At 46.2% G+C, this 25,827-nt stretch overlaps 2 protein-coding genes across 2 annotated transcripts; both read right to left on the reverse strand.

Moving 5' to 3' along the window:
* Nucleotides 1-1,558: 1,558 nt before the first annotated feature.
* TDRD6 (tudor domain containing 6) lies at nucleotides 1,559-12,093 on the reverse strand. The gene is made up of 5 exons (XM_074153877.1): nucleotides 5,625-12,093; nucleotides 5,188-5,306; nucleotides 4,056-4,145; nucleotides 3,172-3,229; nucleotides 1,559-1,620 (listed from the first exon to the last, which is right to left on the reverse strand). Exons 1-5 carry the CDS (start codon nucleotides 12,091-12,093, stop codon nucleotides 1,559-1,561), a joined length of 6,798 nt encoding a protein of 2,265 aa, XP_074009978.1.
* Nucleotides 12,094-13,991: 1,898 nt separating this feature from the next.
* SLC25A27 (solute carrier family 25 member 27) lies at nucleotides 13,992-25,060 on the reverse strand. The gene is made up of 9 exons (XM_074153273.1): nucleotides 24,958-25,060; nucleotides 23,725-23,916; nucleotides 22,862-22,946; nucleotides 20,376-20,498; nucleotides 19,505-19,617; nucleotides 18,284-18,368; nucleotides 17,492-17,584; nucleotides 17,013-17,115; nucleotides 13,992-15,703 (listed from the first exon to the last, which is right to left on the reverse strand). The coding sequence occupies exons 1-9, from the start codon at nucleotides 25,058-25,060 to the stop codon at nucleotides 15,632-15,634; spliced, it is 969 nt and encodes a 322-aa protein (XP_074009374.1). The 3' UTR covers nucleotides 13,992-15,631.
* Nucleotides 25,061-25,827: the final 767 nt, after the last annotated feature.

A 25,827-nucleotide genomic window follows, 5' to 3' on the forward strand; every position in this document is an offset into this window, starting at 1 on the left:
CATACCAGGAGTGCACGGAACAGGACTGGAAAATAGAAAACCCTTTTCAATACCAGGTGGAGAATAAAAGGTGAGATAAGCTGCAGCTGTTTTAAGAAGGCCTTATGGCACTGTACACATGCAGCAAAACTGTTCTAGGTCTGCTCCATGTCTGGAGGAAACGCTTCATCTTTAATTAGTACAATTAAGGCCATGTCAAAAATACAAGTTCTATTTTGTACATAACTGCATGGTGTTTCAAAGCATTCAGCACGGCTCACAGGCTGGCATCAAGAAGAGTGTGGCCAGCAGGTCAAGGGAGGTCATCCTCCCCCTCTACTCCGCCCTGGTGAGGCCCCATCTGGAGCAATGTGTGCAGTTCTGGGCTCCCCAGTTCAAGAAGGACAGGGAACTACTGGAGAGATGATTAGGGGCCTGGAGCATCTCTCTTATGAGGAAAGGCTGAGAGACTTGGGTCTTTTTAGTCTGGAGAAGAGAAGACTGAGGGGGGATCTGATCAATGCCTATAAATACTTAAAGGAAGGGTGTCAAGAAGAAGGGGCCAGTCTTTTTCCAGTGGAGCCCAGTGACAGGGCAAGAGGAAACGGGCACAAACTTGAACATAGGAAGTTCCATCTAAACATGAGGAGGAACTTCTTCACTTTGAGGGTGGCAGGACCCTGGAACAGGCTGCCCAGGGAGGTGGTGGAGTCTCCGTCTCTGGAGACATTCAAAACTCACCTGGACACATTCCTGTGCTTTGGCAGGGGGGTTGGACTAGATATCTCCAGAGGTCCCTTCCAACCCCATACCATATCATTCTGTGATTCTGTGCTCTAGAGAACTGCTTGGGGTCAGAACAGAACCAGTAACTGCAGGATGTGCATGACTACATGTAACTCCAGCACAAGTAAGATACTCCATACACAAACAGCATTTGGGCTTACACACAAGGAAAGGACCCAAGTCATTAACAAAACACTGATCAGCATATGCTAGCCAACGCTTTATTCCAGCTTCTTCCATTGCTTTAGAACAGCACCAAGTGCAAGGCTTCAACCCAAAACAACTGTTTCCCTACAGAGAAAAAAAACCCTACACCCTCCCACCCCCCCCCCAAAAAAAAACCCACCAAAAACCCCTCAATTTTTCTTAGGGGAAAAAAAAACCCCACACTTAACAATGCAACTTTTCAAAAAGAAAACATGAGAAAGCAGTATTGTGCAACACAGTAGCCTGTACAGCAACTCACAAGAAACCTTTGTTCAAGGACTACCCACCAACAGTTAGATACAAGTTAGTGCACGCACACAATCAGTAAGGAATTCCAGTCAAGAGGCAAATTCTTACTTTAGTAAAGAAAGTACAGCTCTAAGAAGCCAAGGTGACAATGACAGTCTACCAACAAGCACCATTCCTTGACAGGGAAGTACAGTAGCTACAGGCGTTTGTTCAGTTCAGTAGAAGAAACGCTCAATGCTCTGCCTGTGTTCTTCTTCCCATCAAATTGCATTTCCATGGAAACATTTGTGTACACAGGTACTGGTTCAGCTTCATGTGGTCAATGTGTCACTTGGTTTCAGGAATGCTGGAGGACATGAAGATCCTCAGCTAAATCTGAACTGCAGCCAGTTCGCTTTTCTACAGGGAATAAAAACAGATTAGACCCATCAAGGTGTTCCTGTAAACTCGTATAAACACATTAATATGTGAAGTCGTAGCTCTACAAGGCTTCAGACTAAATGTCATCAACTGGACTGGACCATATTAAAAGACTACACTTATCCTTCTACAATAACTTTGCATAAGACAGCTGAAACAACGGAACTGCCCAAGAAGATGAAGAGAGTGGTGCTCCCAGATTTCAGTTACAAGTTCAAGCCATTCCATCCCTCAGTGCCCTGAGCATGAGCCACTCCAGGAGTTTTTGCATCCTGGGGATCGGGTACCTTCTACTCAAACCACCTTTCCAGGCAGTGACCCACGCATGCAGCAAGATGCGGTTCTGCATAACCTTAGCCCATGTTTTCTGTGCCGTTGCTGAGGGTGCATGCACTAATACCATGCAGAGTACTCAAGAACACAGAGAGTTCTCAAATTTGGATAATAATAATTAGCAACCAAAGATGGGAAAATCCCAAAATGAAGTGGTAAAACCTGTTAGAAGTATTATCAAAACCAGAAACAGCAAGATCAAGAGTAATGCTGCATTTGAGGGAGGATTTGTAGATTCACCAGTTTAACATTTTAATCAAGTTTTTAATCTACTTTTTTGCCAACAGGTGACTAGGTGTCTGTTGCAGGCTTCATTATTTGTTACCCATAAGCAGTCAGCTATCAGTACAGTTGTACTGAAATACAATTACCAGTTCAAACACTGAGAACACAAATGCTCTCTCTACTTGAGCTTAGATCAGTCACCATCAGGCAACCACCAGTCAAACACAGGAGCAAGTTGCCCACAGAGGTTCTGGTGTCTCTGTCCTTAGATAGATTCTAGACCTGAAAGGAAGGTCCTAAGCAACCTGATCTAGTTGACCCTGCTTTGAGCACCTCCAAAGGTCCCTTCCAACCAGAACCGCTCTATGACTCCACAGATTATAGAAATAATTTTCTTTGGTAAATAGAACTGGTGTTTGCCAGTAACACTTCAAAATTTTGAAGTAACAATAAAGATGTACATGCACTAGTCCCAAACCATCCTTAGAACTAAAATGGTATTATTATGGGTTTAGATTCATAGACCAAGATCTATTAAAGGATTGGGGCATTCAAATCCCAAACTACCACTCTTAGGAGGGTCTGCCTTGCAGTCGCTCACCTTGCCTCAAAACGCGAGCAAGAGCAGCATGCTGGTGGCCACTGCTCAAAACCCTACCAGGGATCTATAACTTAGGTGTAACCACCCCATCCTGTCCAAGAGGCTCAGTCTACTATGCTGAATAAACAAACGCTACCTTGATTTCTAATCAAGACAGAGCAGCAGCTTTCATTGCATGTATTCACCATTAAACTGACAGCACAGAAGCTAATGCTACTAAGAAAGTCACAACAGTATTAAATACGCAAGATCAAAAAAAAAGAAAAAAGAAGTTTCAACTGTATTTTTTAAAATACAGCATTTTCTAGAAAATTAGAAAGTATCCAACCACCAAGTACACAACCTCTTTGTGAGGTTTCAGGTAGTCTTACCTTGAAGTAAGGACTCCTCTGGTAAGGACTGCAAGTTTTCTGTTGCAGGGGTTATTGCCTAAACAGAAGGGGATTGTCTTAGGAAGCTGGCACTATTGCCAAGATAGCTTTCCATTGAGGGGCTTCCTTTAATACTAGACTAGCTTTTAACATCAGCACTGATGGACTCTTATTTACTACTGTTTTACCCCCTTACGACTCACTACAGAAGTCTTCTGACCACTTTTTGCTTTGATGCAAAAACTGCACGTGAAGAATGAACCGGAAATTCATCCTGTTACCATTGTCAGTAGCACGGCAAACTACCTCAGTTTTGGGTTCCAGACATGAGTTTTTCATTCATGGGTACTTCATGAAGACCACTGGTGAAAAACCTTACTATAATTTCCTAATTACCTCATAATAGAAGTATTTTTAATGATTTAGCAGTTAGTTCCATGCTCTATTGGCGTAATCTGTTAAAAGCCACCTATCACCAGCACTGTTCCACAGTTCTTGATTAATACTAGTCTTCCAGTAACACTTCTTCCTTCAAACTGCTTTCATTAATCTATTCCCAGACTGGATTCACAGTCTTCAGGCCAGATGGCTGACAGTTTATATAAATCTATATAAATAGTTTACATAAATTATATCAGTTTTATATAATAGATTGATACAAGTTTCTGTAGTCTCCACACAGATCCATGAAAGAAGGACGGACAATATGATCTCTTAAAGAAAAATACTGTGCTTCTAGTGGTTAGTGTGAACACACAGATTTAGATTAATGCTACTTTGTCTTTCTATTTTCATGGCGATGCAGAAAGAATCACAACTAAATTTGGACCGCCCTTTCCGAAAATGGGTACTGTCCTGCCCAGCCCACCACCACATGGCCATACCTCAGATGATCTGCAAGCCCAGTCAGGAATACCGTTCCAGACGTTCTCGGGATCCACAATCTCCTCATTGCCACTGGAGAGAATCAAGACCTGTACAGACAGAGTCAAACTGTATCTAGCACAGCAATGGATCCTGAGAATACACACAGCAAATAAGACACAGTAGTAGGAAAACACAACTGAGGACCTCCTGCCTTTGAGAAGGATTTCAGTCTGGGCCTCACAAGGAAGAGCAAATTAACATCTAATAAAGCTGAATATCGGTACTGAATCTGCTCAAGACTCTCCCAGGCTTCTAACCCAAGTATGAAGAGACAGGAAGGCTGGAAAACACTCACTAGATCAGAAACAGTAGGAAACTGATGAAAAGGGCTATCACTACATACCTGACGCTCATCTGAATAGATACACAAGGAATCTACTAGCAAAAAAGTTGGCTTCCCCGTTCTCAGGCATTCAGTTTTACAAAAAGTTACTTTTATTAAGTGTAAGGATTTGCAACTGTAAATTACAACTTAAAGGCCCTTTTACTTAAGTATATGTGTATATACACACACACAGTTGCCCTGAACTGGAGGAAGACTTCTCATTTATCCCATAGCTTAAACAGCCATAGAACAAAGCAGCCCATTAAATTACAGTCTACTGTCAAAACACCCACCAAACATTAATTCAACACACATTTCACTGAAGTAGGAATAGTTGTGTATTCTTTATTAACTGCAGTATAATTTCCAGTTTCTTCCTAAGTTTCTACTGTTCTAGCACTAAGTCATCAAACAATGCCAAGTTCCACGAGTATTTAATGGCACACAGCTCTGTAGCTAAACAGTAACTTGCAGGCAGATAGAACCACACACATACAAGTATGCATCTCAAACAGGAGCCAGATCCTTCAGTTTTCCCAACCAGTGCAGGGCAAGAAGTGAAGGGAATATCAAGTGTTGACATATGGCATCCACTCTCTTTGAGATACCGCTCTTTGTACACAGTCTGCAAGTCCAGAACCAGCCTTTGCAACACCAAGTTTTAAATTCTGTGACAGACTTCTGCAAAATATTCAAAGTTTGGAGGAAGACCAAAGTAGTACCAGATCTTAAGAATGCAGAAAGAGTATTCAAACCATACTTACCCTGGTACCTTTTTCAGATACTTCCAAGATGCGAGCTTCGCACCATTTTAGAGAGGTCCACACCACACAGTTGGAACCAACAGCAAAGCCCTTCAGATTACAAGTATACTCATTGTGTCCTACAAAAGTGATGACATAACAATGAAGGAGGAAGAAAAAAAGCCACAGGAAAAAACCCTCCAAAAAAACTCAAACGCCTCACAAACCTGCTCCCATACTCCCCTGCCTCCCTCCAAACTACTTTTACTTAATAAGCATTTGAAAGTTAAACATTTGTCATCCTGAACAATCTTGAAAATGCGTTTCCTGTTAAGAAGTATATTTCCAACATAAAATCATTGACCTCTCAAAGTTAGATTAGTTGTTGTTAGACTATTCTCTGGTTTGAATGTGCACAACATTTTGATTATTTAACTCCTTAAATTTGGATACTTTACCTGCACCACAGTCAGCCAAGTTCTCATTTCGCTTTTTTTCTACTTCTTCATCCCCAGGCTTACAGTGTGAAGACAGCAGAAGTGTATCTGCACATTCTTTAAATGAGTCAGTCAAGTCTTGTTTCATCCATTCTTCCACGTAAGAGTCATCCTTCTTCTTCTGCCACTCCTTTCGTTTCTCAACTTGACTGTCACGTGATTTTACAGTGCAAACAGGCCGCAGATTTGTTAAGTCTTTTCTAAGAAATGGAGATTGACTTCCCCTATTTGCAGAACTTTGCAGTGCAGCACGTTCCAAACCTAACAAGTCCTCCTCCCCATCCTCCTGAGAAGGCTCCACATTAGGCAGAACCAGTCCCAGAAGCTGCTCAATTTCAGCCCCTAGCATTGACAGCACATCATCGGTCTTCAGGTCCGGTTGTTTCTCAGATCTACCACCTGATGAAGACAGCCTTAGGGGAGGAGACTCTACTTCCATCCAATCATCTTCTATAACTTCTGCTTTATGAGTTCCAGACAAATCCAATTCCAGTTTTGCTGCCTTCTCTCCCAAAGAAAGCTGAACATCAGAAGGCATCAGCTCTACTGTCTTCTCTCCATCACTAACTGAAGGCACCAAGTTCTCTCTCTCATTAAGTGATGGTAAGATTTCAAGAAATTTCAGAGCTGCCAACTCCCCCGTCTCCTCACTTGCAACTGGCAGCTCAAATGATTCCTGTTCCAACACCTTCTCTCTCGCTTCACTGCCCCAAGCTTTCTGCATTTCTAGTGATTCTGTTTCCAGAGCTTCCTTTGTTTCTTCACCAAAGGAAGACTGCCTTGAAAGTGCCTCTAGCTCCAGTATGAGCTCTTTTAGATCATCGTAGGAAGAGTGCATTTGTAATTGATCCACTTCTACTAACTTCCCTGTTTCATCACTTGAAGACGACCGTACCCGGAGCACTGGCAATCTTTGCAGTTCTTGTTTGTTTAGGAAAAGCCTGGCTGCTGAAGCACTGCCTGTCAGTTCTGCTTTCAGCTCAGCATCCCCTCCCAAAGGTGCTTCAGATAATTCTTGTTCTGCAGCTTTCATTTCACTCCCCAAAATCTGAAGACCGCAGCTTCTTGTTGGTTCTAATAATACATTGTTATCACTCTCTCCTTCAGATAGAGGTATCTCTTTATCAAAGCTGCTTTGATGCTCAGCTGTAGTTTCTCTTTTGAGACAAAGACCCATATCATTGTTTGAACATCTGTTTTCCTGTATGGGGTTCTCAAGGTTTGAGAAAGCATTGTTGCCAGTTCCTTTATTAGCCTTCCAAAAAGGCTTCATCTCTTCATTAATACTCTTGCCAGCAGCTTCCAGCTTGACAACAGACAGAGGGACTTCAGAAGCTTTATCTCCCCAAGTTTCTACTACTTCAGCTTCTAATAAGAGGTCTTCGGTCGCATTATAAAACTTCTCTTTTGCTTCACTAAGCCACGAGCCCTCTGAGGAATTGAAACCTGACAGGCAGCAAGCAAATGCTTGATTAGGTACTTTGAGCAATTCACACGGAATTTGTCTGACCATCTCCAAGCTAACAGCTTCCTCGCTTCCGTAATCCACATGTCTAACAACTATGTTGTCACCTGCTACGCTGCAGACTTTAGCTCTGTAGAACCTTCCGTCTTGACTATATTTCGCCAGACACATATCACCATTTTTAATACAAGGACTGAAATTGTTCGAAGAGTTTAGTCCAAGGTTTTCAACTTCCTCTAATTTTTCTTCTATGTAGTTCATGTCTTCTGTATCCACACTGCGACTCCAAAAATATTCTGGACCATTTACCACTGTGACATAAATTTTTACAGTCTGACCTGCTTCTGGAAACTTCCAGATAAATGATTTACAATCGCTCCCACAGGAAGTTTCATTTTGTGCCTGAGGAGGCAAAGGCTCACACACAGTTACCACATCACTGTTCTCTCTATCAAGTATTTCTGTTGAACAAGATCTTTTCCTACTCGTAAGATTTTCATTGGCTAAATCCACTGTTATTATCCCTTGATGGTCGCTGAGAATAACTTTCCATTTATCCTCAACCTTCTCTACAAATTCACACGTCAGCAGAACTTCACTTGTTCTCTCGGTGAAGTACAGCACTGCTTCCTCTGCCCAGTCTATATTTTTTTTGCATCTAAGCCCACCTAGGAAGCAGTGAATGCTTATTGCTGGAATAGATGACAAGTCTTCAGGGAGCCTGTGCGCTTGATCAACATTAATTACTGAAGTATTACCATAATCAATATATTGTATACTTAACAAATTGTCAGAAGTCTTCTCTTTTACTACAGCTCGATACCACAGGCTGTCCTCTGAATAAACAGCACTGATTAAGTCTCCAGCTTGGAAAAGTTGTCCACAAGGGCTCTTTGCTTGTGGCCCATTGTTTAAGCTTTCCGAAATGCTGTTAAGCTGAGCCTCGTCACTTTCTAGTTGAACATAAAAATCCAAGGGATCGTTTACATGCGACACATACACTGACACTTTAAGAGCTGGCACCACCTTCTGTTGCAGTAGATCAGATACATTTTCAAGCCTTATACACCCGCCTTCAGCATCAGATTTAATGTCTGACTGTGTACCCATCTGGACAGAGAGCAGAGACTCCTCCCCTGCTTTATTTAACAAAAAAGCATCCTTCTTACTGCTAAGCGTGTCACCAGATTCTAGCAATCCAGCTGCCAGATCTTCCTTGGTAGCAGGCTGAAAAAGGTTTACATCTTCTTCTGTGAAGTGCCTTTTGCTACTCTCCCCTCCTCCCTGATCTCCAGAGCTGCATTTTTGTCTTTCAAGAGACCTACCTGCATTTAAAGGGGACTCTGCAGTCTCATTCACATCTGCATTTTGAGAGCACAAAGTTTCATCTTCTACTTGCCTACACAGTCCTGTATTGTTTGCCAAGCTTAACTCCTCCTTCAGTTTTGCATTAATTTGAGTTTTACCATCAAACAACTCAATCAACAGTTTACCATCAGATTCCCTTGCTACCACGATTGCTTTTAATTGCCTTTCTAGGATGGCCTCCTTAAACCATGTTGCAGCTTCTTTGGGAACATTAGATATATCAGACAAGGAACACTTTATGGCCTGCATTGGCAAAAGCAAAATATCACGTGCATCCCTGGGTAAAGGAAGCAGATGATCCTTCTCTATTGTCTCTGTGTTCCCAAAATCCACAAAGAAGACTTCCATATTAGGTTTTGTTTTCGTAATTACTCCCCTGTACCAGTGATTGTCAGTATACTTTGCTAGGCACAATCTCCCAGACTTCTGCAAAGTTTTTAAGCTGGTCATTGTTTCAGTTAGGCGACCGATGCTATCAGTAAGCTGTGCTAAGACATCTGCACATCTTTCAAGTTGGCAGTAAAATGTCCAGGGATCCTCAATGTGGGTAATATAAACATCCTCCTCACTCCCAATTTTGATACCATGCATAGAGTAATAGTAAGAACGAAGCTGAACCGAGGATACCAGAGACTTTTGAGGAGACAAAGGTCTGGCCACACCTCTCTCAGTCAGGAACCTGCAAGCACTCTGAAAAGGTGTCATTAAATCTACAATGTTAAATAGCTCCTTGTTACTTATCGAAGCCAAGGCAAATATTGTACACTTCAGTTCAAAGTGAGATGACGAAGTATCCACAAACTCCTGAAAAGCCTGAATTGCTTCCTCATCCCAAGCAAAAGGATCATGACCATTTGGTTGGATTAGGTTGTAGAGGCTGCACCTGAAAGCCTGAGCCTCTAACCTAAGAAAGCGTTCATTAGTTGAGCGGAGGTTCACTAGAGAGACGAACTCCCTGTTGCCATAGTCAACATATACGACTTCTACTTTTTCTGCAGAAGTAACTTCACTAATAATTAAAGCCCTGTACCATTTTTCATCCTCTGAGTACCGGGCTAAACATACAGAACTTGGCCAAGTATGTGGGTGGGATGAATTTTTACAATACTCTTGAATTTCAGCCATTAATACCTTAAGATCATGGCAATTTCTACTTAACTGACACCAAAAATAACTAGGATTTTCAAAATAAGACACAATGACATTAACTGTACTTCCCACTTCTAACTGGCCTCCATAAGAGGAACTTGGCTTCATTTCCACATAATTCTGTCTCCAGGAAACTGGCAGGTTTTCCTTGCCCTCATACTTGGGAGCAGGAAGAGATTCACTACTTTCAGAATTGTGAATGGCTGCAAGAGGGCCCTCTCTGACCATCACAGCTGTACAAGGATTAAGTGCTCTACCATTTGTCTTTAGATCAGATTCTTCTCCGAGCTTCTTCCCTGCATTTAGACGGTTTTGCTCCCCATCACTTACTGGGGAAAAGGCCTGGCTCACAGACTTACCAGATGATTTCTGGAGAGTCTTGGGTGTTTCACACCTCTGGTATTCAGCATACCCTCCCTGGGCCATGAGGTTACTTACATTTTTCTCTCCTAATTGGGACTGGTCAAAAATTTCAACCATATATTTGTCACCCTGTGCACTCAAAAAGCGAACCTTTAGTCCCTTGTCCAGTACAATCTCTCTGAAGGCAGCCACAGATGCTTCATTCCAACTCCCCCTCAGAGGCGAGACACCTGCCAAACAACACTTCAAAGCTAAAGCAGGCAGTTCCCTGAACCGAGGGAGCAGCTCCTTTACCGCACACCGATCTACAGTTTCGGTATCGCCCCTGTCCACCAGGTGTATTTCTACCTCACTGTCCAGTACCCTGGTGATCACCGCTCGATAAAAGGCACCCTCTTTCCCACTGGCACAACAAAGGGATCCGTTCTGTACGTCCCACCCAGCATCATCCAGCTTCGTGGTGTGGGAGTAAAAATTCCACATACACTGCCTCAGCCGCCTGAACAGCCGGCGATGCTCATAGAGCTGCAGCCAGAACTCGGATGGGTCTCGGAGGTGGGACACTTGCGCATCATGGAATGCGCCCAACTTCAGATGCACACCAACTACAGGAGCAGAGGCCAAACCTCCGTGTGCTAAAGCAACAGGAGGTGCTCCTGGTGGCAATTCCAATTTAGCTGTGGATTCTTCTACTTCCAGCTGCTCTTGAGCCTCAGTTTGGCTGACCAGGCAGCAAGCCTGCACCCCAAAAAGATGGTTCAAGTTGATGCCGTTTTCCCCATACAGGCTCACATAATAGCAATGCTCGAAGGAGTTAAAGGCTTTGATGTGAGCACTCACTCCTTTGCCTAGCACCAACGCTTTCAGCTCATCGATCTGCCATGGGGACCACCCACAACCCCCATCTGAGATACCCTGAAGAGCGCAGGCATAAGTCACCACAGGCGTACGAAAACACTCAAGTGGCAAATGGCGCAGGTTAGCTCTGGTCACAGTCTCCTTCCTGCCATAATCCACAAAGATCACTAGAGCCATTTGCTGGTCCTGCTCCCCAGCAGTAAGATCCAGCAGGAGTGCACGGTACCACTGGCCATCTCTGCCACAGGCAGCACAGGGTGAACCCACTTTGAGTAATAAATCCTGCTCCCGCTGGTCATAAGTGTGGCACATGGTATCAGAAAGGCAACGGATCTCCTGGGACAGGCTCTGCAACTGGCAGTAGATGTGGTCTGGGTCAGACACATGCGTCACTAAGACAGGCTCTGTTATATCCAACTGAAGCTGTGGGTAGAAGTAATCCAAGGCAGGTGACACAGGCTGATAGGACAACAAACCATGGAGAAGCTGTGGCACTGCAGAAGGCACAAGGGAACATGCTGGGAGCTGCACCTTGAGCTTATTCCTTAATTGTCCATACGTCAGGCAGCACCTGACCACCTGGCAGAACCAGCTGGGAGGGACCTGCCTGGCCAGGCCCAGGTGATGCATCTGGGCCACTAGCTGGGGCAGCTCAAGCACTATGAGCTGTGGTGTCACTACTGCCTGCACCAGGCCAGACACCTCCTTGCCATGCAGGTAGCTGAGGAACTCCATAGCCTCCACTGTCCAGGTGTAGGCTGGTGCATCCCCACTGGGTGCCCCCCTGAGACCCCCGGAGGGCATGACATCAGCCACGATACAGCTCAGCACCTCCGGTGGCAGGTGGAAAAGCTCCTTGCAGCCCCGTGCCAGGTAATAGGGGGTCGTGACCACTGTGCAGCCCTCATCAAGCAGGAACACGCGGTAGATCTGGTCACGGCGACTCACCACGCAGCAGCGATACCAGAGCCCAACCACCTCCACCAGGCCCAGGTCTCCAGTGCACAGCTCAGCCCCGTCGGCCACCACCCCGCCGGGTTTCAGGGTGGCTGCCAGCCGCGGCCCCACCGTCGCCTGGATCTCACGGCGGAGGCGGACGTAGTCAGCGTTCCGCTCGCCCAGTGTCCCCCACAGCCACACCACGGGCACCTCGGGGCGCAGGCCCACGGCGCAGACCCGCAGGGACACGGTGGCGCCGGGGCGCAGCGCCCCCGGCCCCGAGCTCATCCTGCCGCCTTCGCCGCCCGCACCAAGACAAATGGCCGCCGGCACCTCCCGGCTTCATAGGGCACGCGCCGCCCACGTGACACGCGGGCGGTCGAGTCCATTTTGATCGCCGCGGGGGGGAGGGGGTGCGTGGGATGTAAAGGCAGAACTGGAGGGGCTGAGAGAGTAATACATAGGACGCTCCCGCTAAAGAAGAAGTACTGAAAGCCCGCACAAAGAGGAAGGTTGTCGCCGGGGCGCGCTGGAGCCGCGGGACTCAGCCCCGAGCCCGCTGGAGTTGCCCTCGTCCGGGGTGGAACGCTCCACGCCGGCACGGCCAGGGGGCGGGGCTCGGAGAGAGCCCTCCGAGCCCTCTCAGTCTCCATTGGTCAGAGCGGGCTCCCGGGGCGGGACGTGCGTGCAGGGTTTGGCTCCTATTGGCCAGCGTGCGGCTGCAGTGTGAGGGCGGGGTGGGGCGGTGGCGGCGGTCCCTGAGGCGAGCGTCTTGTCGCCGGCAGCCACGGTAGGGCCTCCACCGGTGGCAGCTCGAGCTCCACGGCTCTCTCCGGCCTGGCCGCAGACAACCTACCAGAGGGGCAAGAGTGCCAGAGGGGCGGGCTGGCCGCGCAGGGCCTCCCCTCCGCCCGCAGCCAGGCCTGCCGCAAGCTGCCCTCAGGCTCCCTCAGTGCCTCAGGCTCCCTCAGCGCCTCGGGCTTCCTCAGCACATGAGGTGGAGGTTGCCCTCTGCCTGTCGCCCTCCGGTCTGCGCCTTCCATCTGTGACACGGGACACCCACCTCCCCCAAGGCCTGTCTGCATCCAAAGCAGCGTGGTCAGCAGGCTGAGGGAAATGATTCTGCCCCCCTACTCCTCTCTGATGAGACCCCACCTGGAGTGCTGTGTCCAGCTCTGGAGCCCTCAGCACAGGAAAGACATGGGCTTGTTGGAGTGGGTCCAGAGAAGGGACATAAAAATGACCAAAGGGATAAAATACCTCTCCTAGGAACACAGGCTGAGAGAGTTGGGATTGTTCAGCCTGGAGAAGAGAAGGCTCCAGGGACACCTTATTGCATCTTTCCACTATCTGAAGTGGGCCTACAAGAAAGCTGGAGGGAGACTTTTTACAAGCGGGTGTAGCAATAGGATGACAGGTAAAGGTTTTAAACTGAAAGAGGGGAGATTTAGATTAGATATTAGGAAGAAATTCTTTACTGTGAGGGTGGTGAGACACTGGAACAGGTTGGCCCGAGAAGTTGCGGATTGCCCATCCCTGGAGGTGTTCAAGACCAGGCTGGACGGGGCTTTGAGCAACCTGGTCTAGTGGGAGGTGTCCCTGCCCATGGCAGGGGGGTTGGAACTAGATGATCTTTAAGGTGCCTTCCAACCCAAACCATTCTATGATTCTATGATCTGCACCATGGGGAGGGTGACACTGGACTGAGGGACAGCAGCATCTGGGGCTGTCCTGCCAATGGATGGGGCAGCTGCAGGCAAGGACCACCTCTGAGGGCCTTGGGAAGTGGCAAACATGGATGCTGTGTTTGGTGGCCCCCTCGAGATAGCCTGTGCTTTGACACTGCACAGTTGCATGTATTCTCTGCAATCCTGTGATTTCTCCCTGGTTTCGTCCCCCTATTTTTCCAGAGAGCCCTTTAAGCTTTTGATGGGGCTGCCTTTAAGGACAATGGTCAGAAGTGTGAGGAAGAGAAAGGCCCAGAACTTCAGCAAGCCTTTCTTAGGCTACAGGAGAGTCCAGCTAAAGAACCTCAGTGCCATCCTCAGGCTAACTCTTGGCTTCTGAAACTGAAGCTGGTAAATTCTAAATAAATAAGGCCAAGGGCTTCACAGGGTAGAAACTTCTGCTTGAACAATTTGCAATTACAAAACACTAATAAGTAATGCAGAAAGTGGCAAGGTTTCCTATTCAAATTATTTATTTATTTTTAAATACAAAACACTAGGAATCAGCACTGTTACAAATCTCTTTAGTGTTTCCTGCTCAAAAAGGGGACTTTATTAAGAGTTAAAAGAGTTTTTCACTTCAAGACTTTTAAAAGTACTTTTTTAAACTCAATAGATGAGGTACTTCTGCGTATCCATTGTCAGGGTTATCCGAGTAACAAGATTGCAGGCCGGACCAGTCAGGATGTAACTGAAGAAGCTGCTTTTACTGCCGGTTTATAATCACTGGTGATGGTGTGCAAGAAGGAAAGCACCCAGATTAGTTTCTCAGACTGACAGAAAAATAACAGTTTTTCTGAACAAAAACTTCTGACCCCCTAATAACGGTGAGAAGAATTTTTCCAGGCTGGAATCACACACCCGATTGCATGCAGCCACAACAGATCTACAATACAATCAAAAAGTACAAGTGCAAGCCAAGAAGATGCCCAAACTGTATTTAATCAGAAATTGGCACATTGAAGATACTAGTTCCAAAGACCAGAAGAAATGCCGAGTATTTACTCAGAGAATTAAGTCTTGTACAATCATTTCATTACTAGATATTGCTAAATCAAAGCCAGCTTTATTCTGTCTACATTATGTTTGCTTTTATACTGCATTTTTGCCTCCTGATTGCCAAAGATAAGCCTAGTGACAAACAGCAGCAGTACCCTTTCCTACGAAATCTGGAGAGCTTTAGGTTAAAAAAAAAAAAAAAAATCACTCCTATTCAAACATTTTGCGGTTTTGAAGAGAACATTATACTTTCATCTAGATTTAAAATGGGCAGAGAGTGTCTTTCCATGGAAAAGTGGTACCTTAATGACCCAGTCTGCGACGTCAGTGCTGGGGCTCTCACAGGACAAGTAGTTCAGTTCAGTTCTGTGGACAGCATGCGTATTATGAGTCCCTCAAGAGGACAGAGCGAACCAGGCTTTTGATTTCCTGGGTCCAGGACTGCATTTCATTCATGGACACTGTTCACACAGTTGAGTGAAGAGGTCAGGCAGTCTCTGGGAAGTAAGAGGAACACAATCCCTTCCACCTTTTGTGCAAAGCAAATTTGAAATCGGGTAAGCTGCTGTAATCTTTTTCAGTTCCTAGCACTAAAAGCTTGGTTTGCTGAGGCATCAAACTAACGAGAGGTAGTTCTTTATGTGTGTGCAAATGTAATAACAACAAAAATTCCCAAATAATTATATGGACTGCTTAGGCACAGAAGATGTTCAGTGCTGTGCTGTTCAACCTACTTTTGTCCTTAACAATAGGAACCATGTCTATTATCAAACAAGCAAAGAGTATTATATTCTACTTGCTTGGTAGATTTTTTTTACCTCTGTTTACTGTTTCAGAAAGCTGATGTTGGCTGCTAGTTGAAGTATTATTGTGGCAATTTCATCCTGACAAGCAAGTCTGACAAGCAAGTCTGACAAGCAAATAGTATCCTTAAGTCATGGCTACTCCTAACCAGTGGGGTCTGGATTTAGGGCAGCAACCTATACACGTGATCCTACTGCCAGTCTCCTAAATGAATTAGTTCCCTCAGGTGATGCCTTGTGGAATGAGAATTCAGCTTTCCGATTCTTCTTTGTTTTGTGAATATTGGTTTCATGATTTTAAAAAGAACTAACTCCACAGATCCTTCTGATTTGTTCATACGTAAGCCAGAATACCAGTGACCAGGGAGCCTGTGAAAGCAAACACCGAAGTTAGAGGCTTAAAATCTCACATTATGTCTTTCATCCAAATATTGTAGTGTTGCATATGGTTAGGGCTACCCAGTCCTTCACAGGACACCTAAAACTCTTTCAGCTTGCCAACCCATAAATGTTTGATTTGAAATGTTTCATACTTGGGGGCTACATCAGGCTGAATGCTGGAATTTATTTTTTTTTAATTTTTTTTTGAAGGGTTTACTTGTTCTAAAACCTAATCAGAAAATTACATGGTTCCTATTGCATAAAATTTAGGTCCTGCACCCATTTACTCTAATTATTTTATTTTTTATTTGCAATAAATTGGTGTCTGGCAAAAGGCTGCCTTGTTCCTAGGGAAACACCTTTTCCTGCTCCTCTGAAACACTCGCTAAACATTCCCAAAATTACAAGCCTTTGGGAAATCTACGTTGGCGTATGCTCCATGAAAATTTTTTTGCTTAGTAGTAAACTCGCAAAGACCCCATCGATACTGAACGTGCTCCGGCTCAGGGACATGGGGACTGAGCAACCGAGCAGAACCTTCCTGTAATTGCTCTTACCAGAGGCTGTGGCCACTGTTGTACTCAGTTAAATTAGAGAGGGGAGGCTTTTGCCTTCCATCTTAATGCTCAATCTGGTAAATTAAGCAGCGTCAAGACCTTGAAGACAGCAGCCAGAGTCTAGACTTAGCCATATTGTTAAATTCTTAAAGAATTAAAAAAAAAAAAAAAAAAAAAAAGGTTGTCACATCTAAATTCGCTGTTGGGAATTGTCCCTTGCCCACACTAACAGTCCAGAGAGCCAAGTTCCAGTGCCCAGGCTCCAACTGCTGTTTGGCTCAATTGTGCAGATGTAGCTTTAACAGCCCAGCAGGACACAGGAAAAAGCTACTGGCTTGAACGCGAGAGGGGCAAAAGTGAGATCCGGGATGGAGCAGTAATAAAGCAATTCCTGGATCACAAGAGGAGGAAAGAAAGTAAGAGGAATGTGAAGGGAGTCCAGGGCTGGGAACAAGGGAGAGTTTAGGAAGGGAGAAAGGAGGGAGCCTGAAATTGTAAAAAAAGCAAGGAAAATCACTAGCAATTACGCAGAACAGCATTTTCCAGATTAAAAAGATGCAAGAGGCAGCGTGGGGGAAGGGGCACAGCATGCAGTTTTGTCATCCACTACATTCAACTATGCAATTAAATACATGGAGAGACCCAAATAATTTTGGAAAAGTGTTGACGCAGAGAGAACTCCTTACATTTTAATGCCGCATTGTTCAACTGCCTTGTAAAGAGAGTTAAAAGGGACTTACCATTCGCATCCAGGTTGGTACAAAGCCTTTGTAAAGAGACATAAACCCTTCGCCCTGTACAGTTTGAATCAAGCAGTCCATGGAAGATCTGTACAGCAGACCTCTAGCAGCGTGCAAGGAGAACAAATACTGTTAGGATTACAAATAGGCAATTTGAAAAAATCCTTCCCCCCCCCCCCCAAAAAAAAAAAAAAGAATAATCTATATCAGATAAATTTCTACAAGCAAGAGCTCTTTTGTAAGCTCACTGGAGTCTCATCAGAACTCAAATCCACTGGAGTAACTGGGTGTGCTTAGGTGGCCATCACAACAACGCCCCCCAGACATTTACTAAATCAGTAAAACGATCATCAGAAAGACGAAGAGCAAATTAGCACCTCTAAAGAGCAGATTAAATTTAGCACCTCTCTCCCAGTGAAATCAGTGAGACTCAGGGTTTCAGTTTTCTCCCAAAAAGTCGGTCTCTGAGGTGTCCGTACCTCCCCTGCTTATCTCTCGGCTGGTTCATTATCCGGGTTTTGACCACGTCAGCAGGAGTTCCCAGCACAGCAGCTACCAGGCCAGAACAGCAACTGCCAACAGCAACAGATGCTTAAAGAAGAAACTAAGATTCATCACGACAATTTAAGCATCGTGGTTCCAGTTCTAATAATATATGATATAATATATTACAACAGTTATCATAAAATCATGGGTAATATCTCATAACAACATAAACTCGCTTTGGGAGGAGGCTCTTGCTCAGATGTCGTCCCAGCGCCAGCTTCCCTCACCTCTGTGTGCAGTTCTGAGGCAGGGATAGGGGACCCACAACAGGCCATTTATGATACGAATTTATTTTAGCTGTTTATATAAATTAGATTTCTTCATCATTTAAGGGAGTAAAAGTTCTGCAGAGTTTGTATTGCTCATTCTTACGGTTTGCGAAAATTAAAACTAGGTCAGATAAAATTCAGTAGCAATTCAGAAAAGCAGTAGCAATTCTAGAAAAGTGACAATTCCTGTGCTCTCACAGATGCGTGAGGTGTTTGGATGCATCAGCAAGGCCCTTCTAGTGATGGCAGTTTTGTAGCCATGGTTGCATCCTTTGTCTGGTGTCCTTTGTACCAAGATATCCTCTGAGGCACAAAAAAAAGAAGTTATAAAGGTGCATTTTATCAGTGGTACCACCACCAAAGAACGGGGGCTTCTGCTGGCACAGAGAGGCAGCTCAAGACAGCGAGGCTGGAAACGTTCTGCAGTGGAAAAGGGGTAATCGGGGAATATAGCACCTGGCAATGCTGTGAGTCACGCTGTTGTCCACAAGCGGCGTGTTCAGAAGCAAAAAGTGTTTCACTGAGTCATAAGTGGTGAGATCTGTAAGGAGGATAATGAGAAAAAACGGCATTTTCAGAAGTAAATGGTGTCTCTTCATTACTGACGTGGATGGAGGCTTGGCAAGACCTAAATTTCCAGTGCAACTCCTCCCATTGGCACAGCTAGCGCTCTGCCCGCAGTTTCTGGTGGCACCTAGGTCCTGTCGTTAAGACATCTGAGTATATGCTCCCTTCTCCTACTGTCTTCTCTGATTTACCCTACAAATGGTAAAATGGATCCCAAATGGAGAATTCTGCAAAGTAACTCATTAACCAAACCCAGAAAGATCGCGATAAGGACAGTTCTACCTCTCCAACCTCTGGGCAGTGTTATGAAAACGTTAGAAATGTTAGACAAAAAAAGTAGATGATGGCATGGAAGTTATATCATGTTCCATATATCACAGAATCACAGAATCACAGAATCACAGAGGTTGGAAGGGACCTTTTAAGATCATCTAGTCCAACCAAATATATGCAAGGAGTGAGGGCTTCTTACATCAGCCAAGAACTTGAGCAGCCACTTCACCTTATAACCCTCGGTCCCTGCCTGAACTACCTGTAGGTGCACCTGTCTGCAGCTCCATCACACCATGCCTGGGCTGTGGCCCTCATTGATCTGGACACTGACCCATGGACCATCTCCCTAACTCAACCTTGGACCTTTCTTATCACCGTGGACCTACTGGTGATCACTGGGCTGTGTCTGACCTTGGTGGCCCTCACCAGACCTGATACTGGCTCAGCTTCCTGGCTTGGCCTCAAACATGCTTTATCACCACATGCTTTCCTGAGGATCTGGATCTTGGTGGAACCTGGCTGCCTTCACTGGCTCTGCCCTGCTCACCTTGCTTGGGCACCAGGGAGCTGGGTTGTGGCTGGTGATGTCCTTGCTCTGCTGGCTGTGGGACCCCCTCAGCTCCCAGCTCACCATCCCTCAGACTCAAGCACAACTTGTTATTTTTAAGCAACTTGATTTCCACAGGAACAAAACACTCAAGGCAGAAGTCACTTGCAGTGCCCTTCAAAGAGGTCCCCAGTGTAGATAACAAAGAGACAAAGACCAGGGGAGCAGCTGAACTCTCCTTAAAGCTTAGATGTGGCCTTAAGCGCTGCAGACCAAGTTATGAAATTTACCTCCCATGTTCACCAGAGCAGCTCTCTGAACATTGGGCACCCATCCAGCCCAAAGTCCTCGTATTCCTCCTTCGGACAGGATCTTCATAAATGCGTGGTGCACCCCTCGAAACCTGAAATCAATAGGCAACCAGTAGGTAGAGAGACCAGCTATGGAGAAATCTTTGCATATTCCAGCACTTTGCTGTGCCAGGTCCTCACACAGGAAGGCAATTTACAATTGCGAGGATCTGGCCCCCCGTATCCATTTTTTGGTTCATTTTTTTGATCCACCTTTGACCTTCGTGCCATGATATTTTACCAAACGTACTGGTGGCCCTGGTAAGCAGCAACCTGCTCGCTAACAACAGCCAGCCCTTTGATCCCACAGCTGTGTGGCAATACCAACTGTACGAGACACCAAGGGACGCCAGCAGTTACGGATGCAAAGAGCAGCGTGTCCTGGTATCTGCAGGAGGGTCTTGAGCCCTGCTATCTGCAGGTGACCCAGCCCTTCCCCGGGCCTCTGCATCCTGCACAAGCCATTTCCCCCATCCTTTCTCCCAGCTTCCCTTCAGAAAGCATCCTTCCCTCCTCCAGCAGAGTGCTGGCACGGACGTGCTGCACATATAGGATGGGCGAGGGTTTGTGGTCTCTGGGGACCAATACATCAGAATAAGGAAGGCGAATATAAACGGAATAAGGAGGAAGTCTTGGATCCCCCACGCTCTTCGCTGCCCAGAGCCATTGCGTGCCTCCTGGGCATTGCCCTTCCCCAAAAGGGCTCCGAGCAGCTGGGGAGAGGGGGTAGCATAAAACAGAAAGAACCACACCCTCAGCCAAAGAGTAAATCATTAACAGGAAAAAACTGCCAGCTTCGAGAGGAACCAACCGTAACGGCTTTCCTTCCAACTTCCTTTTTCCTTCCATCTGCATCTGCACCTTCACCAGATCAGTCGGGCTGGCGAAAAACTGTCCAATGGCACCCGCAGTCATTCCTCCAACTACAGCTTTCCTGCCGAATAGGGGAAAAAAAACCCAAGCCCTCCAGAATACAATGAAAATCTTCACAAATTGCAGTGCTCGAGCTGAAGGGTTGAACAGCGTGAGCCAGGTGAAACAAGATTTAAATAGTTATTCTTTATACTAACAGCCAAAGTTCTAAGTAATAATTGTGTCCAGTTCTGGGCTCCCCAGGTCAAGAAGGAGAGGGAACTGCTGGAGAGGGTACAGCAGAGGGCTACAAAGATGATTAGGGGCCTGGAGCATCTCTCTTATGAGGAAAGGCTGAGAGACTTGGGTCGTTTTAGTCTGTAGGGGGGATCTGATCAATGCCTACAAATACTTAAAGGGTGGGTGCCAAGAACAAGGGGCCAGTCTTTTTTCAGTGGTGCCCAGGGACAGGACAAGAGGAAACGGGCACAAACTTGAACATAGAAGGTCCATCTAAACATAAGGAGGAACTTCCTTACTTTGAGGGTGGCAGAGCCCTGGAACAGGCTGCCCAGAGAGGTGGTGGAGTCTCCGTCTCTGGAGACATTCAAAACCCACCTGGACACATTCCTGTGCAACCTGCTCTAGGTGGACCTGCTTTAGCAGGGAGTTGGACTAGATGATCTCCAGAGGTCCCTTCCAACCCCGTATCATCCTGTGATTCTGTGATGATTGATTCTGTGATGATTCTGTGATTCTGTAATTGTGGCGACTGCAGGTAGTTAAGGTAGTCTAATATTTTTGTCCATTTTAAGAAATGGTTAAAACTCATCTGGAAAAAAATCAAGTTATTATCCGTCACCAGGGTGCTCTTCTTCCTCTGCAGGTTACATTATGCTCCTCACATAGGGTTTACAGGCAGGATGGCAAGGTACACGAGTAAGGCACACGAATACGGTGCTCCATATATTATGATAACTGAATGCCAACCTAAAGCTTTAAACTGCTTGCTGATACATAAAACTTTTCTTTATCTCCCATTGCTACCAGATGAGTTGTGTTAATTTTCTGGTTCCACTTATTTTAGTAGAGCCAGCAATTTCTGTATTATCCCGAGTTCCCCCTTCCCACAGCATCAGGCATGACAAGTACTTCATCTGTATTAGATTTTATATATCCCATCTTAAAAACAGTTACATTTTGGACCCAAGGTTTTAAGGTTTTAACAATTATAGGGTTTTAACAGTGATAAGGTTTTAACAATTAGAAATTACCAAATTTTGCAAAACTTACAGAAAAATTTGCTTCACTCCCCACAGGCAACGAGTTAATTGTGTGGCTATATACTGCTTGCCTTGTCAAAATGGGGTTGAGTGAGATTTAACTGTTGCTGAATTGAACCTGCAAAACTAAGACTTTGGGTTTGGTTTTTTTCTGGGGATCAGTTGTCTTCTCAGGACGGATGCACAGATTTAACTTAGGGTGACAACTGCTGTACACACAGGAACAAAATAGTGTCTTTTCCTTCACAATCTGCCTCTTCAGTAGCCAGGAAATTTCCATCTCCTGGGCCAAAATACACCACTAGAATCACCAAACTGGCCGATTCTTACGCTCCTCGTTAATAGTGGCATAATAATTTCTGACCCAGGCAGCACGTCAAGCAGTGCCCCATGTCCCCATTTGAAGCCACTGCCTGTTTTCCTATCATGACATGCCCTTGCAAAAAGCCCCTCTCCAGCTGTAGGCCCCCTTCAGATACTGGAAGCCCACTATAAGGTCTCCCCAGAGCTTTCTCTTCTCCAGGCTGAACAGCCCCAACTCTCTCAGCCTGTCCTTATAGGAGAGGTGCTCCAGCCCTCTGATGATTTTTGTGTTTCCTCTGGACCTGTTCCATCAAGCCCATGTCCTTCTCTGCTGAGGGCTCCGGAGCCGGAGGCAGCACTGCAGGTGGGGTCTCACCAGAGCAGAGCAGAGCAGAGGGGCAGAATCACCTCCCTTGCTGTGCTGGCCATGCCGCTGGAGATGCAGCCCAGGATACGGTTGGCTTTCTGGGCTGCAAGCACACATTGCTGGCTCGTGTTGAGCTTCTCATCAACCAACACCCCCAGGCCCTTCTCCGTAGGGCTGCTCTCAGTCCATTTTCTGCCCAGCCTGTATTTGTGCCTGGGATTGCCCTGCCCCAGGTGCAGGACCTTGCACTTGGCCTTGAAATATTTAAATATTTCTCAGTCCTGTTCCCAGCTGAATGAAAAGATACTGCTCTGAAACTGAAGTCAGAAAGTCCTGATTGGTGCTTAAACCCCTACTTTGTATTAACCCTCATTAGGGTAGTGAGCGTTAGGTCCTGGTCCGATTGTTGGTCTGAAAGGGGTTTTCGGGCTGCAGGACTTCTACAGTAAGGACAATCCACAAACAGGCAAAAGCATAAATATGCAACATTACCAGAAAGGAAAGCTTTCATCCTCAGACCTGCCAAGCACGGAGTCACGGAGATGTTCGTACGCAACCATCCGAACGCCGGAGTACACTGTGGAAAACAAAAGCAGGAGACGATTCTTGGAGTTCTGCGCTTTCTGGAGGACATGCTGCGACACAGAGATCAAGAGATGGGTTGTAAAACACTCCAGAGCTTGCCTGGGTCAGCTGGCCGCGTCTCTCCCATTCCTGATCAAAGTGGGGAAAGCGAGGGGGCCGCCTGGCAGCAAAGCTACAGCCAGAATTTCTTAACGTCGGAGAATCTTTCTGCTGAGCCACGTGTCTGCCAGGAGGCAGCAGGGTTTATGCCTGCATGCCCAGGAGAGGCGACCGCATTGCTTCCCTCTCGGCTGCTGCCAAGCACAAAGCCTCCCACAAGCGCTTTTGAGGTTTGTTGCTGTCACCATATTTCCAAATAAAACACAGAAAGCGGTTACCTGGGGCCAAACCACTAATGCATTTCTTCATCCTACCGCTTGCAACCTTATCCTTTTTTCTCAGCCCATCCCCACTTCCCTCAAATAAAAGATATTTATTGTTCTGAGGACTCTGAGTGCCTGCGTGTGCTGAAAACCTTCCTGCTAAAACCACAGGGAAATTATATTTTGTTTTCCCAGAAGCTAGATTAAGGCTGTGAAGGAATGGGGAAGAGAGGGAAGAGAGGACATTGAGCCAGAATCCTATATATTTCGAAATGGGATTGCAGGGTAGACTGAAGAAGTCCTCGCAGATACATTTAAAGTACAAGAAGATATGGCAAGCTCACACCAAAAGGCTGTTGGCCACAGAAGGTAGGACCCAAACTTGTCCCGTCGTGAGCAGATAATCACCTATGTGTCGGTAGACGGCTGGCGTGGCTCCTTGCCAGAGCTTTCGTAAGCCCTCCTCTCGCACGATGCCAGCGGCGGTGCGCAGCATGCCACGGTAAGGGACCGCCTGGCCAGCGGCAGCTCCGCTGCGACAGACGGCAGCTTCACCTTGGACCTGCAGCCGAGTTTTCGTGAGATCCAGGGGAAATGTTACTGAAGAGAAAGAGCAGGGAATATATGTGAATAAGGGGAGACCTACCACGCTGGTGACATCTGGCCACAAAAATCATGTTTAGCCTGTTATTTCTCTCACTGAAATAACTGGTGGCCGGGGAAGGTGGTCCACCTCAATCTCAGCTTCCCAGGACTGCTCCTGGAGCATTGTGGGCACATATTTGCTGCTGCTAATTTCAGTTCCAGGCCAGAGGTGTCTCTGGCGGTGAGTTCCCAGGAGCAGGGGTTGACTTTGGTTGGATACCTCTGCAACATGCCACGCTACAGGGTCCTTCCAGAGCAGGACTTGGTGATATTATGGGAATGCAGTCAAAGCCTCAGCAGATTTACACTCTATTCGTGCATTAAGTTAGGTATTCATGTTTAAAGATTAGCAAAGATTCAGAAGTTTCAAATCATTAGAGCAATGCAACCGGTTTGCCTGTAAGAGCTTGTAGAAATTATATAGGATATTGAGAAGTATTACAAATAAGTTACTGATCACAAAGTAGTGCAACGCAGGTGCCAGGGTGCTTCTTGCCTGCGTTTCAGCCAGCAGTTCACTGTACTGCATTTTTAGAGACATCTCACTGTAACCAGAAACGTCAGATTTGATTTTTTCTTTAATTAACCCGCATTAGCTATGCAAAGGCGATTCCTGAAGAAGTCAGCCCCTTTGCTACAAACTTAGACAACACATCATCCTGCCTCTCGTTTTCTTCCCGAAACCCAGCAAGCTCAAAATTTAAATTAATCACAACTGCCCTGTTGTGACTGCAGCCCTTGGGTCTTGGAGGCGAAGATTTTGACTTGAAAAAAAACCACCCCTCCCTCCAGCCACAGTCAGGTGGCATAAAACACTTGCAAGGCTAAAATTATTGAAAAGTCACGAGGAGCAGAGTGGAACGAACAGATTTGCTGGAGCAGAAAAGCCGGAGCAAACACCGAGGAACGAGGCATCCAGGGACTGAAGTTCCCCCTGCCCCCAGTAAGTAAATTTTGACCCCCTTCCCCTCTCAGAAAATCCCGGTGAAGCTGTACCTAGTTCTGCCACAGCCGCTGCACAGACTGACAGAGCGAATTTGCTGGCCCGGGGCCATCTCTCTGGAAGAGGTAAGCTCTTCTCTTCTTCTGCAGGTGACATCTAGCGTCTAACATGAAGCAAGGCTAACCAGCCACCCCGCGAGGCTCTGGAGGACAAGCAGACCCTAGCTCAGCTCTCCTCCGGGTCCTTTAGGAGACAAATTGCTGAAGGTCATGTTTCTCCAGCGCCAGCACCAGGATCCGCAGCGGCCCAAGTGCCTCCTGCGGAGCTGCGAGGTCCTTGTGTGGTGACACAGGAGACTCCCACGCAACAGGCTCCTGGGAAATGTAGTTTGGCACCGACACTACCCACTGCCGGGGAACCAGCAGTGCAGGTACAGCCACACGCACGATTTTTCCAGTTATCTACACTAAAAAAAATTAAATATATCATTAACGAGACGTCAAGATTATAAGAACATTATTGGGGTCTGTTTGCTGTCACTGACAGCAGCACCTCGGGAGCCCCAAACTACGTCCCTGCAGAGGCACCTGGGATGAATGAATTGATCCAGATCTGGTTTAAGGAAAGCTGTGTTAGCAACATGCCGAGCTGGACAACTGACTTCCCAGTGCTTGTAATAATTCACATCTCCTGGGGATTAGGCACAGAGCAGCGCGGTTTGTGGCACACACACCCAGGAAGACAGAAGCCGATCTCTGCTCAAAGTCCTGTATGTGAAAATTTTAAAGCTTTTCCTGGCTGAATCCTGAAGCCCCGTTAATTATGTGCCAGTCCTAATTTCTCTTAAATTAATGTAGGCATATTTAGGTTCTCATCATGAAAAAAAGAAAAAGAGTAAGGCATGTGCTGTTCAAGAGAAGCTT

The sequence above is a fragment of the Numenius arquata genome, chromosome 9, assembly GCF_964106895.1.
Source record: "Numenius arquata chromosome 9, bNumArq3.hap1.1, whole genome shotgun sequence".
Classification (NCBI taxonomy): domain Eukaryota; kingdom Metazoa; phylum Chordata; class Aves; order Charadriiformes; family Scolopacidae; genus Numenius; species Numenius arquata.

Coding starts and splice junctions, on each gene's coding strand:
- TDRD6 (XM_074153877.1), bottom strand. CDS start 12,093: ATGAGCTCGGGGCCGGGGGCGCTGCGCCCCGGCGCCACCGTGTCCCTG. Junction 4,146..5,187: donor TATCTGAAAAAGGTACCAGG/GTAAGTATGGTT, acceptor CTGTCTGTACAG/GTCTTGATTCTCTCCAGTGG. Junction 3,230..4,055: donor GGGCTTGCAGATCATCTGAG/GTATGGCCATGT, acceptor CCTTCTGTTTAG/GCAATAACCCCTGCAACAGA.
- SLC25A27 (XM_074153273.1), bottom strand. CDS start 25,060: ATGTCACCTGCAGAAGAAGAGAAGAGCTTACCTCTTCCAGAGAGATGG. Junction 19,618..20,375: donor TTGGAAGGAAAGCCGTTACG/GTTGGTTCCTCT, acceptor TATTGATTTCAG/GTTTCGAGGGGTGCACCACG. Junction 17,585..18,283: donor GTGACTCACAGCATTGCCAG/GTGCTATATTCC, acceptor TGCTGTTGGCAG/TTGCTGTTCTGGCCTGGTAG.